The 24,158-nt window shown below is 42.7% G+C and overlaps 1 protein-coding gene across 2 annotated transcripts in view; it reads right to left on the bottom strand.

The window, feature by feature from the left end:
- LOC137643963 (protein YIPF1-like) overlaps positions 1–24,158 on the bottom strand; it is a 197,066-nt gene that overhangs the window by 29,671 nt on the left and 143,237 nt on the right. For both annotated transcript variants that reach the window (XM_068376785.1, XM_068376784.1), the window contains 3 exons: positions 16,750–16,951; positions 16,496–16,543; positions 11,610–11,678 (listed from right to left, as the gene is read on the bottom strand). In XM_068376785.1, the coding sequence (XP_068232886.1) occupies positions 11,610–11,678; positions 16,496–16,543; positions 16,750–16,951 (319 nt within the window). The remainder of the gene's footprint in view (positions 1–11,609; positions 11,679–16,495; positions 16,544–16,749; positions 16,952–24,158) is intronic.

Raw genomic sequence — 24,158 nt, 5'->3', positions numbered from 1 at the left:
AGGTCTCTACTTAACCAATTAGATAATCCTAATGTTTGGAAGTGTGGAAAACAATGGCTTAGCGAGTCAATATCTGGTCAACCCTTATACAGGCAACATCTGCTAAGAATCGCTCCTGCACCTACACACCCACACTACCACTAATTATGGCAAGTCTCTGAAAGCTTAAAATAGCATGGCTAAATTAATTTGTTTTATGGTGACATAACTGAAATTAGAGTGGTTGATATTAAAGGAAATTGTAGGTGAAAATCATTCGACCATGTGGTCAATATTTCAAAACAGGATTTGTCACTAGTCCTAGAAAGGTTTAGCCTCCTGGCTTATTGTGACCAAGGTGCCCATTTATATTGTATTATTGATGGTTCTGATGGAAATATTACTTAATTGTTATGTTAATGAAGTCTACTGATATACAGTATAATTTTTTCTAGTGCCTTTTTCATTATGAAAGTGGAGTTTATGAGTGACATAATAATATTGAATTTTGTACAAGTTCAGTATAGCAGTGATATATAATCACTTTTAGCAGCTTTTTAGTGGTTTATAAGAGAGTAATTACAATTAATATTTTCTTCTTGTCAATTTAACATACTTTAATGCTATATGAAATCTTTATTGGTCCTTTTGGTGGCTTATAATCCAGCAATTTTGTCATGTTAGTATAGCCTAGTATTATATACAATCTTAAGTCTTCTCAGTGGTTTATAAGAAAGCAATTACTATAATGTTCACTTTTTGTCAATTTAGTATAGCTTAGAGTGCCTTTTTCAGTAGAAATGAGTCTATAAGACAAAAGATAACCAAATAAATACTTCTTATGTTAATAAATGGACATTATTACATTTATAAGAAAGCATGGTAATATGTAATTGCAAAATATGAGTGATGACTATAATTATTGTTTTGCTGTTATTTTTCATTTAGTTTTTAACAACCAGTTTTTCATTTTATTGGAGATGCTAAACCAAAGTGGCTTGCTCCCAATCAAGACTATGAGAGTGAGACAAAGGCCAATGATGACCTCCTCGATTCCCTCGACTGTAATTTCCTCTTAGATATAAATAGAGAGACGCTCTTACCACAAGCTGCATCTGGTGTGTTAAAATGACTGATTTCTAGTATACTGACTACATTTACATTGATTTACTCTCTTAATCGCAATGAACTGTATGGAGTCCTACCTGTTAATTTTAATCACCTTATAAATGTATTTATTGATAGTGCCAACCTAATTCTTATCTTCATGCAAATTACTTACCTTGTCTTTTTTCAATAGGTTCTGTAACTTGTGTGAGACCCACACAGCTCTAACTTGGACACTCTCTCCAAAGAGAATAGGAAGTTAGTAACTAATAACTTGTCATTTTTGTTCCCTGTTCATGTGCTTGTCACTCTTCACTCGTATATGGAAGGTGCTTTAGGAAGTTAGTAACTAATATCTTGTCCTTTTTGTGCCCCATTCATATGTTTGTCACTCTTCACTTGTAAGTGGTGGACTACCCTTAAATCTGCACTCTTTGGTATAGATGTAATAGTTCCTCCTTTACTTAAACCAGATGGCTGTCACTCACTGTCCAAAGGAAAAGGCAACCCTTTTGGAAGATGTGTTAGACAGAAAGCAGAGTAATGAGAAACTTGAACTTCCTCATTCTTGTTTTCCTGAGGCTAAAACTAGTTTAGCTTTCCAATCTTGTGAAATTAAAGCTCTATTGATGGACCTTGATGCTTAAGGAGGTGTAGACCAAAATGGTATTTTTCCTTTGCTTTTACAAAGACTGCAGATTTCTTAGTTCTAAAGTTATCTGTTATTTTGCATAAGTTAGCAAGAAGAAAAGCTTTTCGCACTTGTTGGAGAATTGGTAATGTTATTCCATTTTGTAAATGTGTTTGTGGTAGCTGAAGTCCAACTGATTACTGCCCAATTTCCATACCTCCCATATTATCTAAAGTTTTTGAATGTCTTTTGGCAAAACATCTTAATAGGTTTGCTGAAGGTAATCCTCTGTTTCCTAGTTAGCAATTTGGTTTTCATAAAGGCCTTGGAGCATGTCATGCCCTTCTTACAATCTCCAATGCTGTACATAAATCCCTTGATTGTGGTCTGGAAATTGGTATGGTTGGCCTTGATTTTAGTGCTACCTTTGAACATGTTAATCATGAGGTCCTTGTTGTCAAACTCAAACAGTTGGGAGTGGGTAGGTCGTTTCTTAGCATCATTATTGAATTCTTAAGTAATAAGTCGCAAAAAGTTGTTGTTGATGGGCACCATAGTGAGTATAGGAATGTGATATCTGGTGCTCCTCAGGGTGGTGTGCTTGGCCCATTACTTTTTATTCTATCTACACATGACATGTGGTTTGGTCTAGAAAACAAGCTTGTTGCATATGCAGATGATGCTACTCGCTTTGCATCAATTCCATATCCTGAATGTAGATCTGGGGTTGCTGAATCCCTTATTAGAAATCTAGCTAAAATTAGTGCATGGTGCAAATTATGGGGTATGAGGTTGAATCCTAGCAAAACTCAAAGTATGATTGTAAGTAGGTCAAGGACCATGGCTCCTCAGCATCCTGATCTCAGCATTGATAATGTTTCTTAAACTTTGTATGATTCTTCTAAAAATTTTTGGTGTGATTCTTGTCAGCAAATTTACTTTTGAGAAACACATTAGGTCTGTGTCTTCCTCAATTGCACAAAAAATTGGCTTATTGAGAAAGTCTTCCAAGATTTTTAGTAATCAATCTATTCTGAAGAAGTGTTTTAATTCTTTCATTTTACCTGGTTTCAAGTATTGTTCTCCTGTCTGGTCTTCAGCTGCTGATTCTCATCTTAATTTGTTGGACAGAAACTTACGGTCTATTAAATTTCTTATTTCTGATCTAAATATTAATCTCTGGCACCGTCATTCAATTAGTTCATTATGCACGTTGCATAAGATTTTTTATAGTTCTGACCATCCTTTACATTCAGATCTTCCCAAAGAGTTCCATCCTGTTTGGAATACTAGGTATGCAGTTAACTCTAATAGTCAGGCCTTCTCCATCATGAGGCTCAATACTACACAGTACTCAAGAAGTTTTATTCCAGCTGTGACCAAGTTGTGGAATGATCTTCCTAATCGGGAAGTTGAATGAGTAGAACTTCCAAAGTTCAAACTCGCAGCAAATGTTTTTATGTTGAACAGGCTTACGTAAGTCCTTTTATAGTTTATATATCAAATATCCTTTTTTAATGTTGTTAATGCTTTTAAAATAACTTCTTTTAATTTTTCATTACTTCTTACATCGTTTTTTTATTTACTTATTTCCTTTCCTCACTGGGCTATTTTTCCCTGTTGGAGCCCTTGGGCTTATAGCATCTTGCTTTTCCAACTAGGGTTGTAGTTTAGCTAGTAATAATAATAATAACAATAATAATAATAAAATAATAATAATAATAATAATAATATGAAAGGGTGCTTTAGGATGGTACTGACTAACAACTTGTCATTTTTGTGCCCTGTTCATGTGTTTGTCAACCTTCACTTGTATATGGAAAGTGCTTTAGGAAGTTAGTAACTAATAACTTGTAATTTTTGTTACCTGTTCATGTGTTTGTCAATCTTCACTTGTATATGGAAAGTGCTTTAGGAAGTTAGTAACTAATAACTTGTAATTTTTGTGCCCTATTCATATGTTTGTCACTCTTCACTTGTATATGGAAGGTGCTTTAGGAAGTTAGTAACTAATAACTTGTCATTTTTGTTCCCTGTTCATGTGTTTGTCAATCTTCCCTTGTATATGGAAAGTGCTTTAGGAAGTTAGTAACTAATAACTTGTCATTTTTGTTCCCTGTTCATGTGTTTGTCACTCTTCATTTGTATATGGAAGGTACTTTAGGAAGTTAGTAACTAACAACTTGTCATTTTTGTTACCTGTTCATGTGTTTGTCAATCTTCACTTGTATATGGAAAGTGCTTCAGGAAGTTAGTAACTAATAACTTGTCATTTGTGTGTCCTATTCATGTGCTTGTCACTTTTTACTTGTATATGGAAGGTGCTTTAGCAAATTAGTAACAATAATATGAAATTTTAATGTATTGTTTGTCTTTCTAAGGGTTACTTGATAAATATACACTGTAATTGTTATTTATTTTTTTTTAGAATTTTTGGTTTATAATAATAAAACCAAATTTTTTAAGAAAAATCTCTTGCCATGATTGAAACATATATGAATTGTTAGTTTACCAAATTTAGAAAAAAAAATTATAAGCAAAGGTCATGTACTAGTAGTTTCATTTGAATGGAAAATTTTTAGCTTATTTCTATACTGCAAATAAGCATTAAATTCCTGACAGGCATAGTGTATTACCATGTAAGACGCACTAGTAGCTGGCATGGATTATATTTTTGGTGCAACTTCGTTAGTTTGTTGTGCAATATTTTGAAAAAAAATGTTATTTTCATTAGTAAAATAAATTTTTGAATATACTTACCCGATGATCATATAGCTGTCAGCTCTGCTGCCCGACAGAAAAAACCTACGGGCGGAATACGCCAGCGATCGCTATACAGGTGGGGGTGTACATCAACAGCGCCATCTGTCGAGTAGGTACTCAAGTACTCTATGTCAACACAGAACCAATTTTCTCCTCGGTCCACTGGGTCTCTATTGGGGAGGAAGGGTGGGTCCTTTAATTTATGATCATCGGGTAAGTATATTCAAAAATTTATTTTACTAATGAAAATAACATTTTTCAATATTAAACTTACCCGATGATCATATAGCTGATTCACACCCAGGGGGGTGGGTAGAGACCAGCATATATGTTAACCTTAAGAGCTAAGTATTCCGTATTTCATTTTAGCAGTTATTCAAAATAACAAACATAAAATTAATAAGTACCTGGTAAGGAAGTCGACTTGAACAATTACTCTGCCTTTTTAAGTACGTCTTCCTTACTGAGCCTCGCGATCCTCACAGGATGCTGAGCGACTCCTAGGAGCTGAAGTATGAAGGGCTGCAACCCATACTAAAGGACCTCATCACAACCTCTAATCTAGGCGCTTCTCAAGAAAGAATTTGACCACCCGCTAAATCAACCAGGATGCGAAAGGCTTCTTAGCCTTCCGGACAACCCAAAAAACAACAATAAAAAGCATTTCAAGAGAAAGATTAAAAAAGGTTATGGGATTATGGGAATGTAGTGGCTGAGCCCTCACCCACTACTGCACTCGCTGCTACGAATGGTCCCAGGGTGTAGCAGTTCTCGTAAAGAGACTGGACATCTTTAAGGTAAAATGATGCGAACACTGACTTGCTTCTCCAATAGGTTGCATCCATTACACTCTGCAGAGATCTGTTTTGTTTGAAGGCCACTGAAGTTGCGACAGCTCTAACTTCATGTGTCCTTACCTTCAGCAAGGCATGGTCCTCCTCATTCAGATGGGAATGAGCTTCTCGAATTAAAAGTCTGATATAATAAGAAACTGCATTCTTCGACATTGGTAAAGAAGGTTTCTTAATGGCACACCATAAAGCTTCTGATTGTCCACGTAATGGCTTAGTCCGTTTCAAATAGTACTTAAGAGCTCTTACTGGGCACAGTACTCTTTCTTGTTCATTTCCAACCAAACTAGCAAGGCTTGGAATTTCGAACGATTTCGGCCAAGGACGAGAAGGAAGTTCGTTTTTGGCTAAAAAACCAAGCTGTAAGGAACATGTAGCCGTTTCAGATGTAAATCCAATGTTCCTGCTGAAGGCGTGTATCTCACCGACTCTTTTAGCTGTTGCTAAGCAGACGAGAAAAAGAGTTTTCAAAGTGAGATCTTTAAAAGAGGCTGATTGAAGTGGCTCGAACCTTGCTGACATAAGGAATCTTAGTACCACGTCTAAGTTCCAACCTGGTGTGGCCAACCGACGCTCCTTCGTGGTCTCAAAAGACTTAAGGAGGTCTTGTAGATCCTTGTTGTTGGACAGATCTAAGCCTCTGTGACGGAAGACTACTGCCAACATGCTTCTGTAACCCTTGATCGTGGGAGCTGACAGGGATCTTTCCTTCCTTAGGTATAACAGGAAGTCAGCTATCTGAGTTACAGAGGTACTGGTTGAGGATACTGATTTGGACTTGCACCAACTTCGGAAGACTTCCCACTTCGACTGGTAGACTTTGAGAGTGGATGTCCTCCTAGCTCTAACAATCGCTCTGGCTGCCTCCTTCGAAAAGCCTCTAGCTCTCGAGAGTCTTTCGATAGTCTGAAGGCAGTCAGACGAAGAGCGTGGAGGCTTGGGTGTACCTTCTTTACATGCGGCTGACGCAGAAGGTCCACTCTTAGAGGAAGTGTTCTGGGAACGTCTACTAGCCATTGCAGTACCTCGGTGAACCATTCTCTCGCGGGCCAGAGGGGAGCAACCAACGTCAACCTTGTCCCTTCGTGAGAGGCGAACTTCTGCAGTACTCTGTTGACAATCTTGAACGGGGGGAATGCATAAAGGTCTAGATGGGACCAATCCAGAAGAAAGGCATCTATGTGAACAGCTGCTGGGTCCGGAATCGGTGAGCAATAATTTGGGAGCCTCTTGGTCATCGAGGTTGCAAACAGATCTATGGTGGGTTGGCCCCACAATGCCCATAGTTTGTTGCATACATTCTTGTGAAGGGTCCACTCTGTTGGGATGATTTGACCCTTCCGGCTGAGGCGGTCTGCCATGACATTCATGTCGCCTTGAATGAACCTCGTTACAAGGGATATGTTTCGATCTCTTGACCAGGTGAGGAGGTCCCTTGCGATCTCGTACAACTTCATTGAATGAGTCCCTCCTTGCTTGGAGATGTACGCCAGTGCTGTGGTGTTGTCGGAGTTCACCTCCACCACCTTGCCTAGAAGGAGGGACTTGAAGCTTCTCAAGGCCAGATGAACTGCCAGTAGCTCCTTGCAGTTGATGTGTAACTCGCTTTGAACCGCATTCCACGTGCCCGAGCATTCCCGACCGTCCAACGTCGCACCCCAGCCCGTGTCCGATGCGTCCGAGAAGAGAAGGTGGTCGGGAGTCTGAACAGCCAGTGGCAGACCTTCCCTGAGGAGAATGTTGTTCTTCCACCAAGTCAGTGACGACTTCATCTTCTCGGAAACAGGAACTGAGACCGCTTCTAGCGTCTTGTCCTTTCTCCAGTGAGCAGTTAAGTGAAATTGAAGGGGGCGAAGGTGAAGTCTCCCTAACGCGATGAACTGGTCCAGTGATGAAAGCGTCCCTATCAGACTCATCCACTCTCTGACAGAACACCGGTCCTTCTTCAGCATGGACTGGATGCATTCTTGGGCTTGATTGATTCTGGGGGCCGACGGAAAAGCCCGAAAAGCTTGACTCTGAATCTCCATTCCTAGGTAAACTATAGTTTGGGAAGGGACGAGTTGGGACTTTTCTATATTGACCAGGAGACCCAATTCCTTGGTCAGATCTAGAGTCCACTGTAGATTCTCCAGACAGCGACGACTTGACGCAGCTCTTAAAAGCCAGTCGTCCAAATAGAGGGAGGCTCTGATGTTTGCTAAGTGTAGGAATTTGGCAATATTCCTCATCAGTTTGGTAAAAACTAGAGGTGCCGTGCTTAGGCCAAAGCACAGGGCTTGGAACTGGAAGACGACCTTCCCGAAAACGAACCTTAGAAAAGGTTGGGAATCTGGGTGGATGGGGACGTGAAAGTACGCGTCCTTTAGGTCTAACGAGACCATCCAGTCTTCCTTCCTGACCGATGCTAGAACCGACTTTGTCGTCTCCATGGTGAACGTCTGCTTTGTGACAAAGACATTCAGAGAACTGACGTCTAGCACCGGTCTCCACCCTCCTGTCTTCTTCGGCACTAAGAAGAGGCGGTTGTAGAAGCCCGGGGATTGATGGTCCCGGACTATGACTACCGCTCCCTTTTGTAGTAAGAGAGACACCTCTTTCTGTAAAGCTAGCCTCTTTTCCTCCTCTCTGTACCTGGGAGAGAGGTTGATGGGAGTCGTTGCTAGAGGGGGCTTGCGTAAGAATGGAATCTTGTACCCCTCTCTGAGTAACTTCACAGACTGTACGTCTGCGCCCCTGTTCTCCCAGGCCTGCCAGTAGTTCTTGAGCCTGGCTCCCACTGCTGTCTGAAGAGGATGGCAGTCAGACTCTGCCTCTAGAGGACTTGGAACCCTTCTTTTTGCTCCCACGTTGACTTCCGGCACGAGCACCTCCTCTGCTGGAGGCTCTGCCACGAAAGGGCGGGATGAACCTTGAAGCTGGCGTGTCCATCCTAGGTCTAGGTACGGAGGGCAAAGGTGTGACTTTGCGTGCGGATGACGCCACCAGGTCATGGGTGTCTTTTTGGATCAAGGAGGCAGCAATCTCCTTGATCAACTCTTCAGGGAAGAGACACTTAGAGAGTGGAGCGAACATCAGCTCCGACTTTTGACATGGGGTGACTCCAGCTGATAAGAAGGAGCAAAGGTGATCTCGCTTCTTGAGTACCCCAGACACGAAAGAAGCCGCAAGCTCACTAGAACCATCCCGAATGGCTTTGTCCATGCAGGACATGATGAGCATGGAAGTTTCCTTATCCGAAGGGGAGGTCTTCCTGCTCAATGCTCCCAAACACCAGTCCAGGAAGTTAAAGACCTCGAAAGCGCGGAAAACTCCCTTCATAAGATGGTCCATGTCCGAAGGGGTCCAGCAAATCTTGGAGCGTCTCATAGCCAGCCTGCGGGGAGAGTCTACTAGACTTGAGAAGTCGGCCTGGGCAGAGGCAGGAACTCCCAAGCCGAGAACTTCTCCCGTGGCATACCAGACGCTAGATCTGGAAGCAAGCTTGACCGGGGGAAACATGAAGGAAGTCTTTCCCAACTGCTTCTTAGACTGCAACCACTCTCCCAGTACCCTTAAAGCTCTCTTGGACGAGCGAGCGAGTACGAGTTTCGTAAAGGCAGGAGCTGCTGACTGCATGCCTAAAGCGAACTCAGAGGGAGGTGAGCGTGGTGCTGCAGACACAAACTGGTCTGGATACAAAACCTTAAAGAGCGCAAGCACTTTCCTAAAGTCTAAGGAGGGAGGCGTGGTCTTGGGTTCTTCGATGTCGGAGTGTTGGTCGTCAAGATGTGCAGTTTCGTCATCATCAGAGATACCATCGTCTGAATGTTGAGGAGGAAGAGGCAACGGAGTGGGCTGGACGGCTGAGTCCGGCAGCACGGGTGCATGCGTGGCTGCACTGGACCCAACATCATGCCACTGTTGGTCAGTCTGAGAACTGGCAACAACCAAAGCTGAGTGGGTGCGCAAAGAGTCTACACCCGACTGTGGAAGGATAGCGGAGACCACCGTGGGTTGCGGAGGCTGACGCACCGCGTCAAAACACGGCAGCCTAACTCCACCCTCCTGTTGTTGTGGTAGCTCACGCACGGCAACGGAGTGCTCCGTGCGTCTGTGGGAGTCAGCATGCGTCTGGCAGGGTCGACTGCGCATAGGTGGAGGAGCTCTCACAGCCGGAGTGTGGGAGCAGGCAGCCTCAGTGTCTGCTGGGCGCACAACCGTGGCAGGTTGTAGGTTAACGGGTGAAGCGTCAACCTTCTCCGCAGCCGGAGTGTGGGAGCAGGCAGCCTCAGCGTGAGCTGGGCGCACAACCGTGGCAGGTTGTAGGCTAACGGGAGCAGTGTCAACCTTCTCCGCACGAAACTCCTGCATAACCGCAGCTAACTGAGTCTGCATAGACTGCAGTAAAGACCACTTAGGGTCTACAAAAGCGGCAACAGACGGAGCTACTGTCCGTTGAGACCGAGGGTCTAAAACAGCGGGTGCGGCAACAGACGGAGTTACTGCCTGTTGCGGTACCACTTTGCCTCTCTTGGGAGGTGTGCAGTCGTCGGAGGACTGCAGCGAGTCCGAACTGACCCAGTGGCTACACCTGGGCCGTTGGACTAGCTCGGAAGGGACCTTACGCTTAAGAGGCCGTGAGACCTTGGTCCATCGTTTCTGTCTAGAAACCTCTTCCGCAGACGAGGACAAAATGGGCTCACTCGTCTTCTTGTGGGTGGGACGATCTCGGTAAGATACGTCCGAAACCACGGAGGGTACGTCTGTACGCTGATTAAAGCCTGTCGAACCCTTTGGTCGTACGACATTGCTTCTCCCCTGGGCTTGGGAGCTTGCAAGAGGTCCCGGACTGGGAGGACGACAGGCACGAACAGACGCACCCTCATGCGTAACACTGACACTTTTCACTGCACTGACACTCACTTCACTTCCCACTGCACTTTTACCTTTCAACTCTCTGACATCAGCCATGAGTTGATTGCGGTCATTAGCCAATGACTCGACTCTCGCACCTAGAGCCTGAATGGCACGCATCATATCCGCCATTGAAGGTTGATGAGAGCTAGCAGGGGGGTCGGGTGCAACCACTACAGGGGAAGGAATAGGTTGAGGGGCATGGGGAGAGGAAAAATCAATAGAGCGAGACGAACTCCTCCTGAGCCTATCCTTCTCTAGCCTACGTGCATATTTCAGGTATTCTTGAAACCCGAATTCCGAAAGCCCATCGCAATCCTCACATCGATCTTCCAATTGACAGGCTTTACCCCTACAATTGGAACAAACGGTGTGCGGATCGATAGAGGCCTTCGGAAGACGCCTTGAACAGTCCCTAGCGCTACATTTCCTGTACTTGGGGACTTGAGAAGGGTCAGACATCTTGAATTAGTCAAAGGGGGGAATTCAAAATCTATCCAAGTCGTCAACAAATAATCCAAATCCAAAAAAGAATGCAAGGAAGTATTGAAGAGAACTTCTGCACAGCGATAGCTAATAACTAGAGATGAATACTTCACCAAATAACATGAAATTCAATCCAGAAAACAAGAGCGTATTCAGTAGGTCTTGCCGGTGGCACGACAGAGAGAAAATTGGTTCTGTGTTGACATAGAGTACTTGAGTACCTACTCGACAGATGGCGCTGTTGATGTACACCCCCACCTGTATAGCGATCGCTGGCGTATTCCGCCCGTAGGTTTTTTCTGTCGGGCAGCAGAGCTGACAGCTATATGATCATCGGGTAAGTTTAATATTGAAAAAAAAAAAACATACATGAGTAAGTCTTAGAAATGCCTCAAAATTAACACATTAAGAGCTTTTTGTGTCTACATTTCTATGGGCACTATCAAGAGGATTAAAGACTATAAATTTTTGTACAAACCCTTTACATACAATTAGTTCATATTCATTATCTTCACAATTCCTAGATACTTTATTCCAAATTCAAAAAGTCCTATGCTGGCAAACAACACTGCATATGCACTCCATGGATCAGTAAGTTCTCACAGGCAATAAAAACCGCTTTTCATATACAATTTTCTAAGAGATATATTGTATGAAAATTTTTGAAGTTATTTAGTAGGAAAATCAGAGTTCCAGAACATCATAGAATTACCTGATTAGGCCCACAGGACTGTTTTCTATTCTACTGCAAGGAAATGGCTGTACTTAGCTAGTGCAATAGGACTAATCAAATAAAAAAATATTGGAACTTCGCAAAATGTGAATCAATAATATTAAAAGCACCCTACACAAAATATGAACATTAAATACTTCAATAAATTTCTAACTCTACTTACCTTTATGGAAATCATATCTCCAAACGTAGGATTCCTCAGGCCTTGTTCCTAAGTAATTAGCCAGATTCCCTGCAAAAAAAGAAAAAAAAAGAGAATTTTATTAATAGATTTTATCTTTTATATACTCACCTTACATTAAAAAATGATTCTCTCTTAAAATAAGGTTTAATACCAACATTAAGTCTAAAGCTAGAATTTTTCTGTTTTCTTTCCTTTCAATAAGCTCAACTCCCGACCTCTGGCTTACAAATCCGGAAATGCAGATTATTGAAATCTTGGCTACAAGAACCTCTAAATTTCATGTTTCTGATAGTTTTCTAATGAAAACAATATGTTTTATAGCTACAAAGTCCTTTCAATATATTTGCTCAAGCTCGTCCAGTCCCGTACGCAATCCTTTCCTGACCTTGGTACCTTTTTATGTACTTTTTATTAAAAATTCTAAGGAAAGCTAATCATTCTATTGTAGTATCCCATATACTGTACAATAATTCCACAATATTCTATGATTTCCTGAGGAATAGATTATCAGTTTTCTTATACTGTATTCTCTATGGTATTAGAAAATAAAGGTTTGCTGCAAGTCTCACTATGTTATGTTCTCTGTCAGCTTGTTTATAGTGTATTTTTACAACTTCTATGTTATAATCATGCTGAAAAATGCATAAAGTGAAAGAGACAATAACTAAATATGCCAAAAGCATAAAATTTGTCCAGAAAAATACACAGATGAGTACTGTATATATTATGCTAGTCACTTCAGTAGCTGCAAAGCCCATCGGTCTTCTGCAATGTGAGATCTGACCATATGGCATACAGGTATTGATTAAAAGTCGATCTTCTGTCAGTTCCATCTGTCCGTACTCACAGATAGCATCAACTGTGGTGAAGTAACGAGCATCTGGGTTCACACTATGAATAGCTGTGTAGGGCGTGGGTGAAGGGTAGGCTGGACAAGAAACCTGGCTGTTAAGCTTTGTTAGATTGACGGTGATACATACTCCTGTCCCATTCTTGGCAAATATGACAAGAGGGTGGCACCAAAATGAAGGCTTAACACCAGCAGGTTTGATAATCCTGTGGGGCACTATAGAATCAAGATTTTATTTAACTTGGTCCTTAAAAGCAAATGGAATCTGTCTTGGGGTGTGGATGGTAAATAGCACTGCACCATCCTTTAGGTGGACTCTCATGGAAGGACCAACCATGGGCTTGAGAGGAGCTGTCTTCAAATGTTCTTTCAAGACCAACAAACATATCTTTAAACTTTTGAAAAAAAAGTATTCCTTGAATGGTGAAGGTAATGTGGTTGCTGAGATGAGTAGCTCCTTGCATTTATTAACTTGTCCGATTTCTAAAATAGGTTTTGGGACGTCTGATGATATTATTGCCAGTTCTGGTAATGACACAATCGATTGTCTAGGGTAAGGATAGCTTGTAATATACCCAGAGTAGGTGACATCAGGGATTCATCCAAGGTGAACGTTGCATTCGGCAGAGGTATTTGCAACTCCTGGAGACACCCATGGTGTCAAGGTGTTGCTGCCTGATAACCATGGCATTGGCACCTGTGTCTTGTACCATCCTGATGCGAAAGTTAATATTGCCAGATGACAAGAGGACACAGATAGATTTGGCATCTTGGAGATGGTGCAATGAGATCCTAAGCGATATCAGCTGGTCCGTAAATTTTGTGGTTTATCATAGACTAAAGAGGCACCTCTGTTGCATGAATTATCTGTCTTGACAATCATTTTTCTTGTTTTCTTTGCAATAGTTATCAAAGTGTCATACATGACAACGACGGATTGAACTTTGCTGGCAGGACACTTCACTGTTCTGGACCAATGACTAACACGGTCGGAGTTTCTGCAAGGAGTGTTAGCAGCAGAGTATTTATCAGGTTTGTGGTGATAGGAACAATACTGGCTTAATGCAGGTGGCTTTGACGATTCCGGTAAAGGTGGGGTTTTCCATTGAACTTCTTACTTCTTTTGTAGGCTGAAACGGCAGAAAACTGACTGGGCGGGATACGTATGGCAGAAGTTGCAGTTTTGGCTGCCTCATACGACCGACAGTGACGAAATCTTGTAGAGGAGAATTGCTTTCCAACGCAATCAACTTCTGAACTAATTCTGCATCTCAAATACCCATCAAGGTATCATGTTCAGCTAGGTCTCTTCACATGGAGTTGCATTACCTGGGCACAAATCAACTTCTTTTCCAATGCATCAAAGTCTCACGTAGAAATCAGAGTAAGGATCTCCTTCTATTTGATTACAACTAAGTATCTCTCTTTAGCGAAGTACTTCATTCCTCAAATCCTTTACATGCAACTGCAAAGCACCCAGGACTTCATCTACAGACTGATCTGTAGAAAGAGAAATTTATAGTGTGTTCTAAAACATGCTGTTTCGAGGGTTAAATACTTCCTCAACTGAATAATTTGTTTTTCATGTGGAAACTTGGAATGATCCATCACGATGGCATATACATCCCACCGACATCTCCATTCCCTGAACATTTGGAATGCTGTATCAGCCTTCAGTGGGGGTGGTGTTCGAGCCATTGTTTTCTGTGGAGGTGGGAGAGGGGTTTGCCCAAAGTTTGAATTCCCCTCTGTACAAGCTGTACGGGTACCTAGATGAGAATGGATGATAAGTGCAAGAGTTTGAATAAGGGCAGTATATGTAGGATTTCCTTTTTCTCTTCTAAGATAATCCCTGCTTAAAGGAATCTCTTCTTGTTCCCTTCTTTTTTCATCCACATACCAGCAAGATTCCTCTAAAAACCTAATCAAAGCGAGGAAATCTGACTCTGTAGCTTGAGAGGCAGACAGGGGATGTTAATGGGGGCTCAAAAATGGTGGGTGCAGGTGTGGGCATACACATCACTGAATGATCCCTGTTTTGTGGGCTCTTTTAACTGGCCTGTATGTTTATCTTTTGAGTCCATTATTTTCAATGTGTAGTGAACAAAAGTACAGTTTCAACAAAACTCTTAACAACTAACATGAATTGAGTTAATATGCAAAATAAGAAAACTTCGATGAAGAGTGTGTGTGATGTGTAATGAATAGGTCCGCCAGCGAGGAATTGAGGAGAACACCTGTACTGGGTACAGTCCTGCGACAACTCAGCCAGGCAATCGCCCTGTGACAATGGAGGAGACTGGAGGGGAACACACATGCTCCAACAAACCCACATCAGTTTTTATGTGCTTCTTGAAATAGCGCAGCAAATAATAAACTAGGATGTACAAAAAGGGCACTATAAAAGCACAAGACAATGCACAACACTTCACGCTTTACTTACAATACTAAACTGCACATGAAATAAGAATAAATCAAATAAAAATACAAATACACATTTAAACTGAACATCCATTAATGGCATCGGACAGTACCTATTGTCCACATCTTAAAACAAACTTCTGATAATACGATACTGTAAGTTCTCTGCACCATGTACGTGTTGGTAACTTCCTTGACCATAATTGGAGGGGTATGGATGCAATCTAGAAAAATAGGTTCTTAATGTCTATTACTTTTTATAGTTTATATATGACATATCGGTTTTGATGTTACTATTTAAAAAAAGATTGTTAATTTTTTCTCATCCTTTATTTATTGCCTTATTTCCTTTCTTCACTGGGCTATTTTTCCCTGTTGGAGCCCTTGGGATTATAGCACCATGCTTTTCCAACTGGGGTTGTAGCTTGGCTAGTAATAATAATTATAATATACAGCAGAAGATGCGTTATCAGGAAGAGAAACGAGAACAGACAAACTGCATAATGGGAACAATAGATAAGTGTTACAAATACTGAATCAGTGTTGCCATATCATATTACCAAGACTACAGGAATCAATCTACTGACATGCAACATGTGAAATAATGTTTTAAGGTATATAATAAACAATACATAAAATAGTAATAATAATCCTGGTAGACGTGAAATGCATCTTTTCATGTACCTACATCCCATTGTAATAAAACAACCTAGTCTTCTCTGGATTTTCCGCTGAAATAATCATAAGTTTCCTTTTGCGTTTGGAACTCTTAAAATGGTCAGGTACCAGTACCATCTGAACATACTTCTTCAAAAGAAGAACAGGAAACAATTCTCATCTTCACAAAACCTTTCTCAATCACAATATTACCAGCAGCACGAGACACAAAGAAAATGATGATTATGATTACCCAGCAATAACTCCCTTGAACAACTCTCCCAGGTATTACTAATAAATCCAAAGGAAGATATACCTATTATAATTAATAGCCTAAATTACACAAAGAACCACAATCTGGATTGACTGAGAAATGCCGACTAAGCAACGCGAGGGTGATGAGAGAGCTGAAAAGAAAAAAGATATATGGCATACACAAGCAAAGGTTATTGCCATTAAATACCAAGCAGTCTCAATAGTATACTTCAGGCCCTAAGTCTAATGAAAGGAAAGAAAATGGGAATTTTTTAGTTTTAAGGCAAAGGTCAGTATTAAAACAAGCTTTGAGAGAGTGGCATTATGAGCATCAGGGTAGTTGCATAAGAATAATATAGTATTTATTAACAAGACTGAAGAAAAAATACTGTAATATCATATGTATTTAAATAAAAAGATTCTTTGAAATAATACAAAAATTATAACTGAAGCCAAAACATAGTGGTCTAAGGAGTACTTAGGTTGAAAAAAAAAACATTTCCATCTGGCAATAACTTTCAAATACAGTATGCCTTTAGAGGATAACAAAGCTACAGAACAATACCGAATATTGGACTGCTGTTTCGGTATAGCAAGAATTATATTAATGTTTAAATTGAAAAAACATTGAGACAAATAATGTTTGAAGAACAATAAAATTAAAATGAAGTCTATAGAATACCTGTGATGGCAGTGGTGAATGTTAGGGTCATACATATCCAAAACGGACCTGGAAACCATGAAAACTGAGTTAATTACAACATACATCCCCATTTGCTAGTCCTAAATGTTACTGATGTATCATAAGGTAAAAGTTGTAACTTTTTTCAGAAGACAAAACCTTAAATAATCTTGATACTGAAGCAAGCATCATTAATCTATAATTTATTATAGCAACTTAAACATAAACTACAACAATATTGGATGATAACTTACCATAAAGATCTGGGTTTGGTCTTATATATGACTGCAAATAGCTGACACCTGGCTTAGGCACCATTGACCAGAGGATTCTGTCCCCAACTTGTTTGCTTTCAACATCAAAAAACTGCTGGTAAAATTCAAAGGTCCAGAATCCAGTCCCCTTTTTCAGACCAATTGGCTTATCTTCATCCTCTTCTCCTTCTCCTCCTAGAAGCTATGAAAAAAATTAAACATTAAGGAACTGAGATTATCAATCATTAATCACTCACTGATACATCAAGGAATTGATATTACACTATTATAATTTTCATGTCTTATATTTTATCTTTAAATCCTCACTTCACTAATACCAATAAAGTTATTAGGAAAGAATGTGTACTATGCTAGGCTCAGCCCCCTTGTTTTCATCTGCTGTACCTTGCATATCACTACATTACATCATTTTAGAGCAGATACTACTGAGACAATAATAGACAGTGGGAGAGATGTCGTTTGTGTTATGTAATGGGTTTGTCTTAAAACAGAGGTATTGCTAAAAAATTGCTATGCTAATAAAATCGAGAACCTCCAATCTCTACTAATGTTAATTATAGTGCTCAGAGACAAGCAACACCCACCTGACTGGAGATCTCAGTGGGAAAAAAAGTACAGTATTGCAAAGCCAAAACTTCATATTGAAGTTAAACTGTGACAATGAGTAACAGACGTCAACAGCAATGTCTTTCAGCCTTAGCAGAAGACAAAAAACTTATAAACAGAATAGCAAAGGAATTGTAAGCTCTGTTTAGAATGTAAACTAGGCAGATATTTTATTCTTGAGTGGTAACTTGGCAAAACGTGACGACCAGTCAGTTGCACCCAGGTCTAGGTTTATTTTCATGATATAAAAACTAACAACTATGACCAGACAGCAAGGCATCTTCATCCTATCACTTAAAAAATCCTTAAAAGGAATTGCAAATAGTCTCGCATCATCTTGCATTATTAAGATTTGAGTTTTGTTGGTTAAGTCAATGAATTTCGTTTCACTTGTTGGCTTTGTATGCAATTAACTAGTAAGGCAGCTACCCACGATTGTACAGAATTTACTTTGCTTCTACTTTCATTGACCGATGTAGGGATATGATCACTTACAGTATTTATACAGTACTTGGATGATTCCCAGTGATGACCCAATGCTCTCCTGATGAAGTAGTGGCATGGCTTGGAAAGGAGCTCTGTCATTCTTATGATATTGAGCCAGATGTTGCTAGGATAATATAAAAATCCATTCTACTGAATATGGATAATGCAATGTAAATAGAAATCATGGTGACACTTGAAGTGAAAATATTGAAGGTGAGATATGTACTGTATAGGTATGTGAAAGGAGGATGACAATAGCAAATCCAATCATGGAGTGTGATAGAATTTTTTCTGACTATCACAAAGAAAATTATTCATGTCCTTTTCTCATACATAACCTGTATTTTAGTTTCTCATACATAACCTGTATTTTAGTTTCTCATGCATAGCCTGTATTTTAGTTTCTCATACATAACCTGTATTTTAGTTTCTCATACATAACCTGTATTTTAGTTTCTCATACATAACCTGTATTTTAGCCTTTTATAAAAACTGCTTCTACTGTTGACCTCTGGCAAGAAGCCAAAATAACAATTATCAATTTTGTTTTTACTCACCCCTCCTCCAATATCAACTCTTAAAATTTTCTAGACTGTTAAAGTAACGTTATCAACTATAATTTCCACATTATAGTGCATAATTTCTTTCCCTTTAATTTACTTACTTTAAGTGCTATTTTTATGATCCTATCACACAAGGAAACCCTGTGCACTAAAAGACCTACATGATCTGTTTGTCATAAACACTCTAAGGCATTTGGTGTATCACACAGTGTATTACATGTTAATTGTCAAATACCCATTATTAAAGCATTTAGAAGACAAGAAAGTCTTCAACTATTCTCTGCTTTGGCTTTAATAAGCAGCCAATGAAATTCAATTATTACAAAAGTAATCCTTTCTATGGTGTGACACCTTTGATCAATCTTGCTTCCTCCTCTGTTTATTATGTTTTCTTATGTTTTACTTTAGTTAGATTGTACAGTAATAGATGGAATTACAGTAGTCAATCCTAGTACAGTATTTTCACAGTTAATCACAAGTTTCTTTACAAAATATTCATTGAAATCGTTCTTTAAGAAAGCAATGTTTCTAAGGTGATATCCAGCAATTCCTACTATATTATTCATTTGTACACAAGAGACAAATTGGAGTCAAGTGATACACCTAGGTAACGAACACTACTAGATATCAGGACCAGGTTATTTCTAACATTAGCTGGATGTCACCCAAGTTTTTAAAGTTTTTTTTTTTCCTATCACCATAAACTCAGTTTTATTTTCATTTAATTTTAGTTGTTTAACTGCCATCCCTTCCCTAACACTGGTAAGAATGTGTAGTTTCAGCGGTATCATCAAAATAAAAAATTTTAAGTAATTTTTATTTTTCCTAACATACTTACCGAGAACTACTTTCCTAGGAGTTACCTGTAACCTCCTCTCTACCGACCAGAGTTTTGTCTAGTGTACCCCCCACCCCGTTTTCTATGGAGGCCTACCCCCGGCATTAAAGAATGTGCCCCGAGGGTAGGCTTATCGTAGGTCCATGTCCGCCCGGGTCAACAGCTTCAGTAAGTTCTATTGGAGTAGCACAATGCTTGCAAGGGAAGAGAGGCACTCGGGGAAGGAAGGGAGGGCCATTACCCGAAAGTAGTTCTCGGTAAGTATGTTAGGAAAAATAAAAATTACTTAAAATTTTTGATTTGTTCCAACACGAATACTTACCTCGAACTACTTTCTTAGGAGACTTACACTTTAGGAGGCGGGAGTGCTATTCTGACCCCCTGACCCGGTAAGCGGAGGCCAAAAGGCCCAGGAATAACGGTACATACTAGAAAACGGATGAGAGGGTAACTACACAAAGAGCTCACGTTAGTGTCTAAGTACTCACCCTTTGAAAAAACTTCTTCTGATGTTGCATTCAGTAGCGTAGCTGTGAAGAATGTGTTATCCAATGGTATAAGTTGGTACTCCCCGATGTGGCTAGGAAGCAACTGGGTAGGATGGAAGGAAAACACACCTGTGTCTCCCGGTTGCTAACCGTGATTGAGCCTGGGGCTTTTACCGTTACACCGCTTGGAGGGCGGAGATGACTGTTCCTATGGAGAACCCGTCTAAGGACTTCCTCGAGTAGTCCTTGAGGTAATGGGCAGTAAAGGTTGACTGGTTCGACCAAGTACCTGCTCGCAGGATCTGAGCTACTGCCATGTTTTTCTCAAAGGCTAAGGACGTGCTCAGGCCTCTGATGTCATGAGGTCTGGGGGTGCCTGGCACTGCTACTTCCTCCTTGTAGGCTCTGGCAATAACTTGTCTCAACCAGAAGGAAATGGTGTTCTTGGACACTTGCTTCTTAGTAATACCCGTGGATACGAAGAGGCTCTTGATGCCTGGGCGGATATGAGCCGTTCTTTCAAGGTATTTTCTAATGGTCCGTACAGGGCATAATTTCAAATCCTCTGAATTACCCGTCCTAGGGATGGCAGGTATTGAAAAACTTTCGAACCTCGGATCCCAGACTGCTGAGTTCTGGGTCTTAGCCACAACAGAATGGACGAACTTGAAGGATACTTCTTTCCACCCCTTCGAATGAGAAACGTCATATGACAGCCTATGGATCTCACCCATTCTCTTAGCGGACGCCAAGGCCAGCAAGAAGATGGCCTTGAGAGTGAGATCCCTGTCCACGATATCTTTCAAAGGTTCAAAGGGGGGGCCACACAACATCTTCAGGACCTTGGCTAAGTCCCACTGGGGCACCCTACTCGCCTGTGGGGGGCAGAACTGCTCGAAACTCTTGACAAGCATCGCTATGTGCCTCGAGGCCCCCAGGTCGATGCCCTTCAGGAGGAAGACTTGGCCTAAGGCGGCCCAGACCCCTTTTATGGCTGGAATTGACATTCCCAACTTGTCTCTGAGAAACACCAGAAAATCTGCTATGTCTGGGACAGAGGCCTTAAGAGGCTTAATGAGCTTCTCAGAGCACCACTTCGTGAAGGAGGCCCACTTAGCCTGGTAGACCGCGGCTGAAGACTTTCTCAGGTATAGCGACATTCTCTTAGCAGTGGATGAAGAATATCCTTCTTTCTTCAGGAGCCGCTCGATAGTCTCCAGGCATGAAGACGTAGGGAGAGTGGGTTGTCGTGGAGCCTGAGAAAATGAGGTTGAAGCAGAAGGTCTGACCTGTCGGGCAGAGGCCACGGTGGTTGACTCGCCAGGTCTTTTAGGTCCGCGAACCACTCTCTCTCCGGCCACCAGGGCGCTACCAAAGTCATCTTTAGGTTTCGGGCTGTCCTTACTCTGTTGAGCACCTGCCTTATCAACGTGAAAGGGGGAAAAGCGTACACGTCTAGATTGTCCCACTTGTGCTGAAAGGCGTCTTCTAAGGCTGCTTTCGGGTCTGGTACAGGAGAACAATATACGGGGAGTTGGGCGTTGAGTTTTGTTGCAAAGAGGTCCATCACCGGGGAACCCCAACGTTGGATGATGAGCTTGGCTACTTCTGGAAGGAGGGACCATTCTGTCCCTACTATCTGGCCCACTCTGCTGAGACCGTCGGCCAGCACGTTTTTCTTCCCGGGAATGAACCTCGCTAACAACACCACTTGGTTCTCTTCTGCCCAATCTAGAATTTTTATGGTGAGATCGCACAACTCCTTCAACTTCAAGCCTCCTTGCTTCTTTATGTATGTACTACCGTGGCGTTGTCGCACATCAACGCCACGGTGTTTCCCTTTAGAAGATCTGCGAAGTGTAGGCAAGCCTTCTGGACTGCCTTCAACTCCAGGGCATTGATGTGGAGTTCCTTTTCCCCGTCCAACCAGGTCCCTCGTGCTGTTTCGTCGAGGAGATGGGCTCCACACCCTTGGTTGGAGGCGTCTATGAACAGTAGTAACTCGGGGGGGTTGCTCGCGAAGGGCATCCCCTTGAGTGAGTTCGACCGGCAATGCCACCATTCCAGGGAGGGTCTCGTGTTTGATAGAACTGGGATTAGGACTTGTTGTGAGTCCAGTTGGCACCAGAGGTTCTTCAGGTTCCATTGTACGGCTCTGAGCCTTACCCTCCCTTGGGGAACTAGTTTCTCCAATGAGACCAGGTGACCTATCAGTTTCTGCCAGTCTTTCGCTCTCCTGGGGCGCCCCGACAGGAACGGCCGAATGATATTCATGAGGTTGTTTATTCTGTCCTTCGACGGGAAGGCTTTTCCCAGAATGGTATCTAACGTCATTCCCAAGTAGTTCATTCTGGTGGATGGGGATAGGTTTGATTTCTCCGGGTTGATTACGATGCCCAGATCCTTGCAAAACTGGAGGAGTTTCATCCCTTGTTCCTCCAAGAGGTCCTTCGAGGAGGAAAGAAGCAACCAGTCGTCCAGGTATCGGATGAGGCGAATGCCTCGTTCGTGAGCCCACACTGAGACAGTCGTGAAGACTCTCGTGAACACCTGGGGCGCTGTTGACAATCCGAAGCAAAGGGTCTTGAATTGCAGGATCTGGGAACCCCATTTCACCCGGAGAAACTTTCGATTCGAGGGGTGGACCGGAATTTGGAAGTAGGCGTCCTTGAGGTCTATGGTCATCATGTAATCTTTCTCCCTCAAGGACAGCAGGACTGACTTCGGAGTGTCCATTTTGAAGTCCGTCTTCTTGATGAACTTTTTGAGAGCCGACAGATCTATAACCGGTCTCCACCCCCCCGTCGCTTTTTCTACTAGGAACAGACGACTGTAGAAACCCGGGCCTGGGAGAAGAATTTCTTCCATGGTGCCCTTATCTAACATGGAGGACACCTCCTCTTGAAGGGCGGTCTTCTTCAACGGGATAAGAGGGGGTGGTTCTGCTAAGAACGGTAGTCTGTAGCCCTCCTTTAGTACGGACACTGTCCAAGGCTCCGCTCCGTGAGCCTTCCATGCTTGCCAATGTAGTCTGAGGCATCCCCCAACCCGAGGCTTGGGCAGGGGTAGGGGGCCTCCCACTCTATCTCCTTCTGGAGGAGCGGCCTGAACGGCCTCTCCTAGAGGCAGAGTAACCTGTTCTGAAGGAGCTTGAGGATGCTGGAGCTCCCCTACGGGGGGGCTGAGGCACTGAGGACCAGGAGGAAGAGGGAGCTTCTCTCCTCGTCGTGCTGGGAGAGGCCTGGGCCGTCGCGGCACTATCTGAGACGGACCTCTTGTAGGGCGGTCTCCTAGAAGGCGTAGGCCTGGGGGTGTTAGACTCTTTCTTCTTCGAGAGCTTCTCCATGATGGTCTCTAGTTCTTTCAGGGGAAACAAGGACTCCCCCCACAAGGGTAGGCTCCTCATGGCCCGCGCTTCCCTGTCTAGAACCTTCCGGGACACCTTAGCCAGTATGGTGTCTCTTTTGCGGAGTACCCAGTTAGCTGTCAAGACGAGCGACTGGTATGTTAAAAACTTTAAGGTTTTACCCCCGGAGGTAATAAGTTCCCTCAGGAGGCTCTGCTGGTCAGGGTCCGCGGGGTCGAACGAGGCTTGTACTCCTACTAAGGTGGAAGCCCACCAGTCCAGCCAAGAGGAGACGTTCACCAGATCCCTTGACATTTCTTCCATCATGGAGGCCTCCGATGGAGAGAAACAAACTGGGGCCGAAGAGGCTCTATCCTCTGAGACGCCCTGACCTAGGATGTCAATGGAAGATTCCACTTTACAGGGGCCTGGGCGACGCCCCTCTGGCACATATACTTTGCCCTGAGTCTTGAGGCCCTGGAGCAATTTTGAGGAACTCTGGGTTTTGGGGGCCTCGGCATTACTAGCCACCACTTTATCCACATACTCTTGCTCTAGGACCAGATCTCGGGCTAGAGGAAGCGCTAGAGACGTCTTAGATTGAGTAGGGGTCTGCATTATCCGTAACAGGCTTGACCTCCAGTAGTCTTCGTCCGTAGCTGCAGGTTCCTCAATCTTATGGTGCCTCCTGATAAGGCCAACCACCCTCCTATAGGCCGAGTCCTCCGTTGGGGAACCCTCCCTCCCGTCAGCCTAGGTCTCGCCTTGGGACCGGGGAGCTGGGTTGCCGGGCACACCGACCGGACGTCTAGTACTTGGAGCCAGGGGTGCCGTCCTACCGAGGTACTGGACTTCATCGGCGGGGACGTCCGCACCAGGGGCCTGGGTTAACGCAGACATCGCCGACTCAGCGGGGACTCCCGTCCGCTCAAGGGCTCTGGGTGACGAGGACGCGGTTCCCGTGGGCTGACCCGACAGCGGGAACCGTTCCTTCCGACCCGAAGGCCGCACCAGCTGGGCTGGTTCGGCCAGGCTGCCCGAAAAGAAGCGCGTTTCCCCCC

The sequence above is a fragment of the Palaemon carinicauda genome, chromosome 7 (genome assembly GCF_036898095.1).
Source record: "Palaemon carinicauda isolate YSFRI2023 chromosome 7, ASM3689809v2, whole genome shotgun sequence".
Taxonomy (NCBI): domain Eukaryota; kingdom Metazoa; phylum Arthropoda; class Malacostraca; order Decapoda; family Palaemonidae; genus Palaemon; species Palaemon carinicauda.
This window is presented reverse-complemented; position numbering and strand designations above follow the sequence as displayed.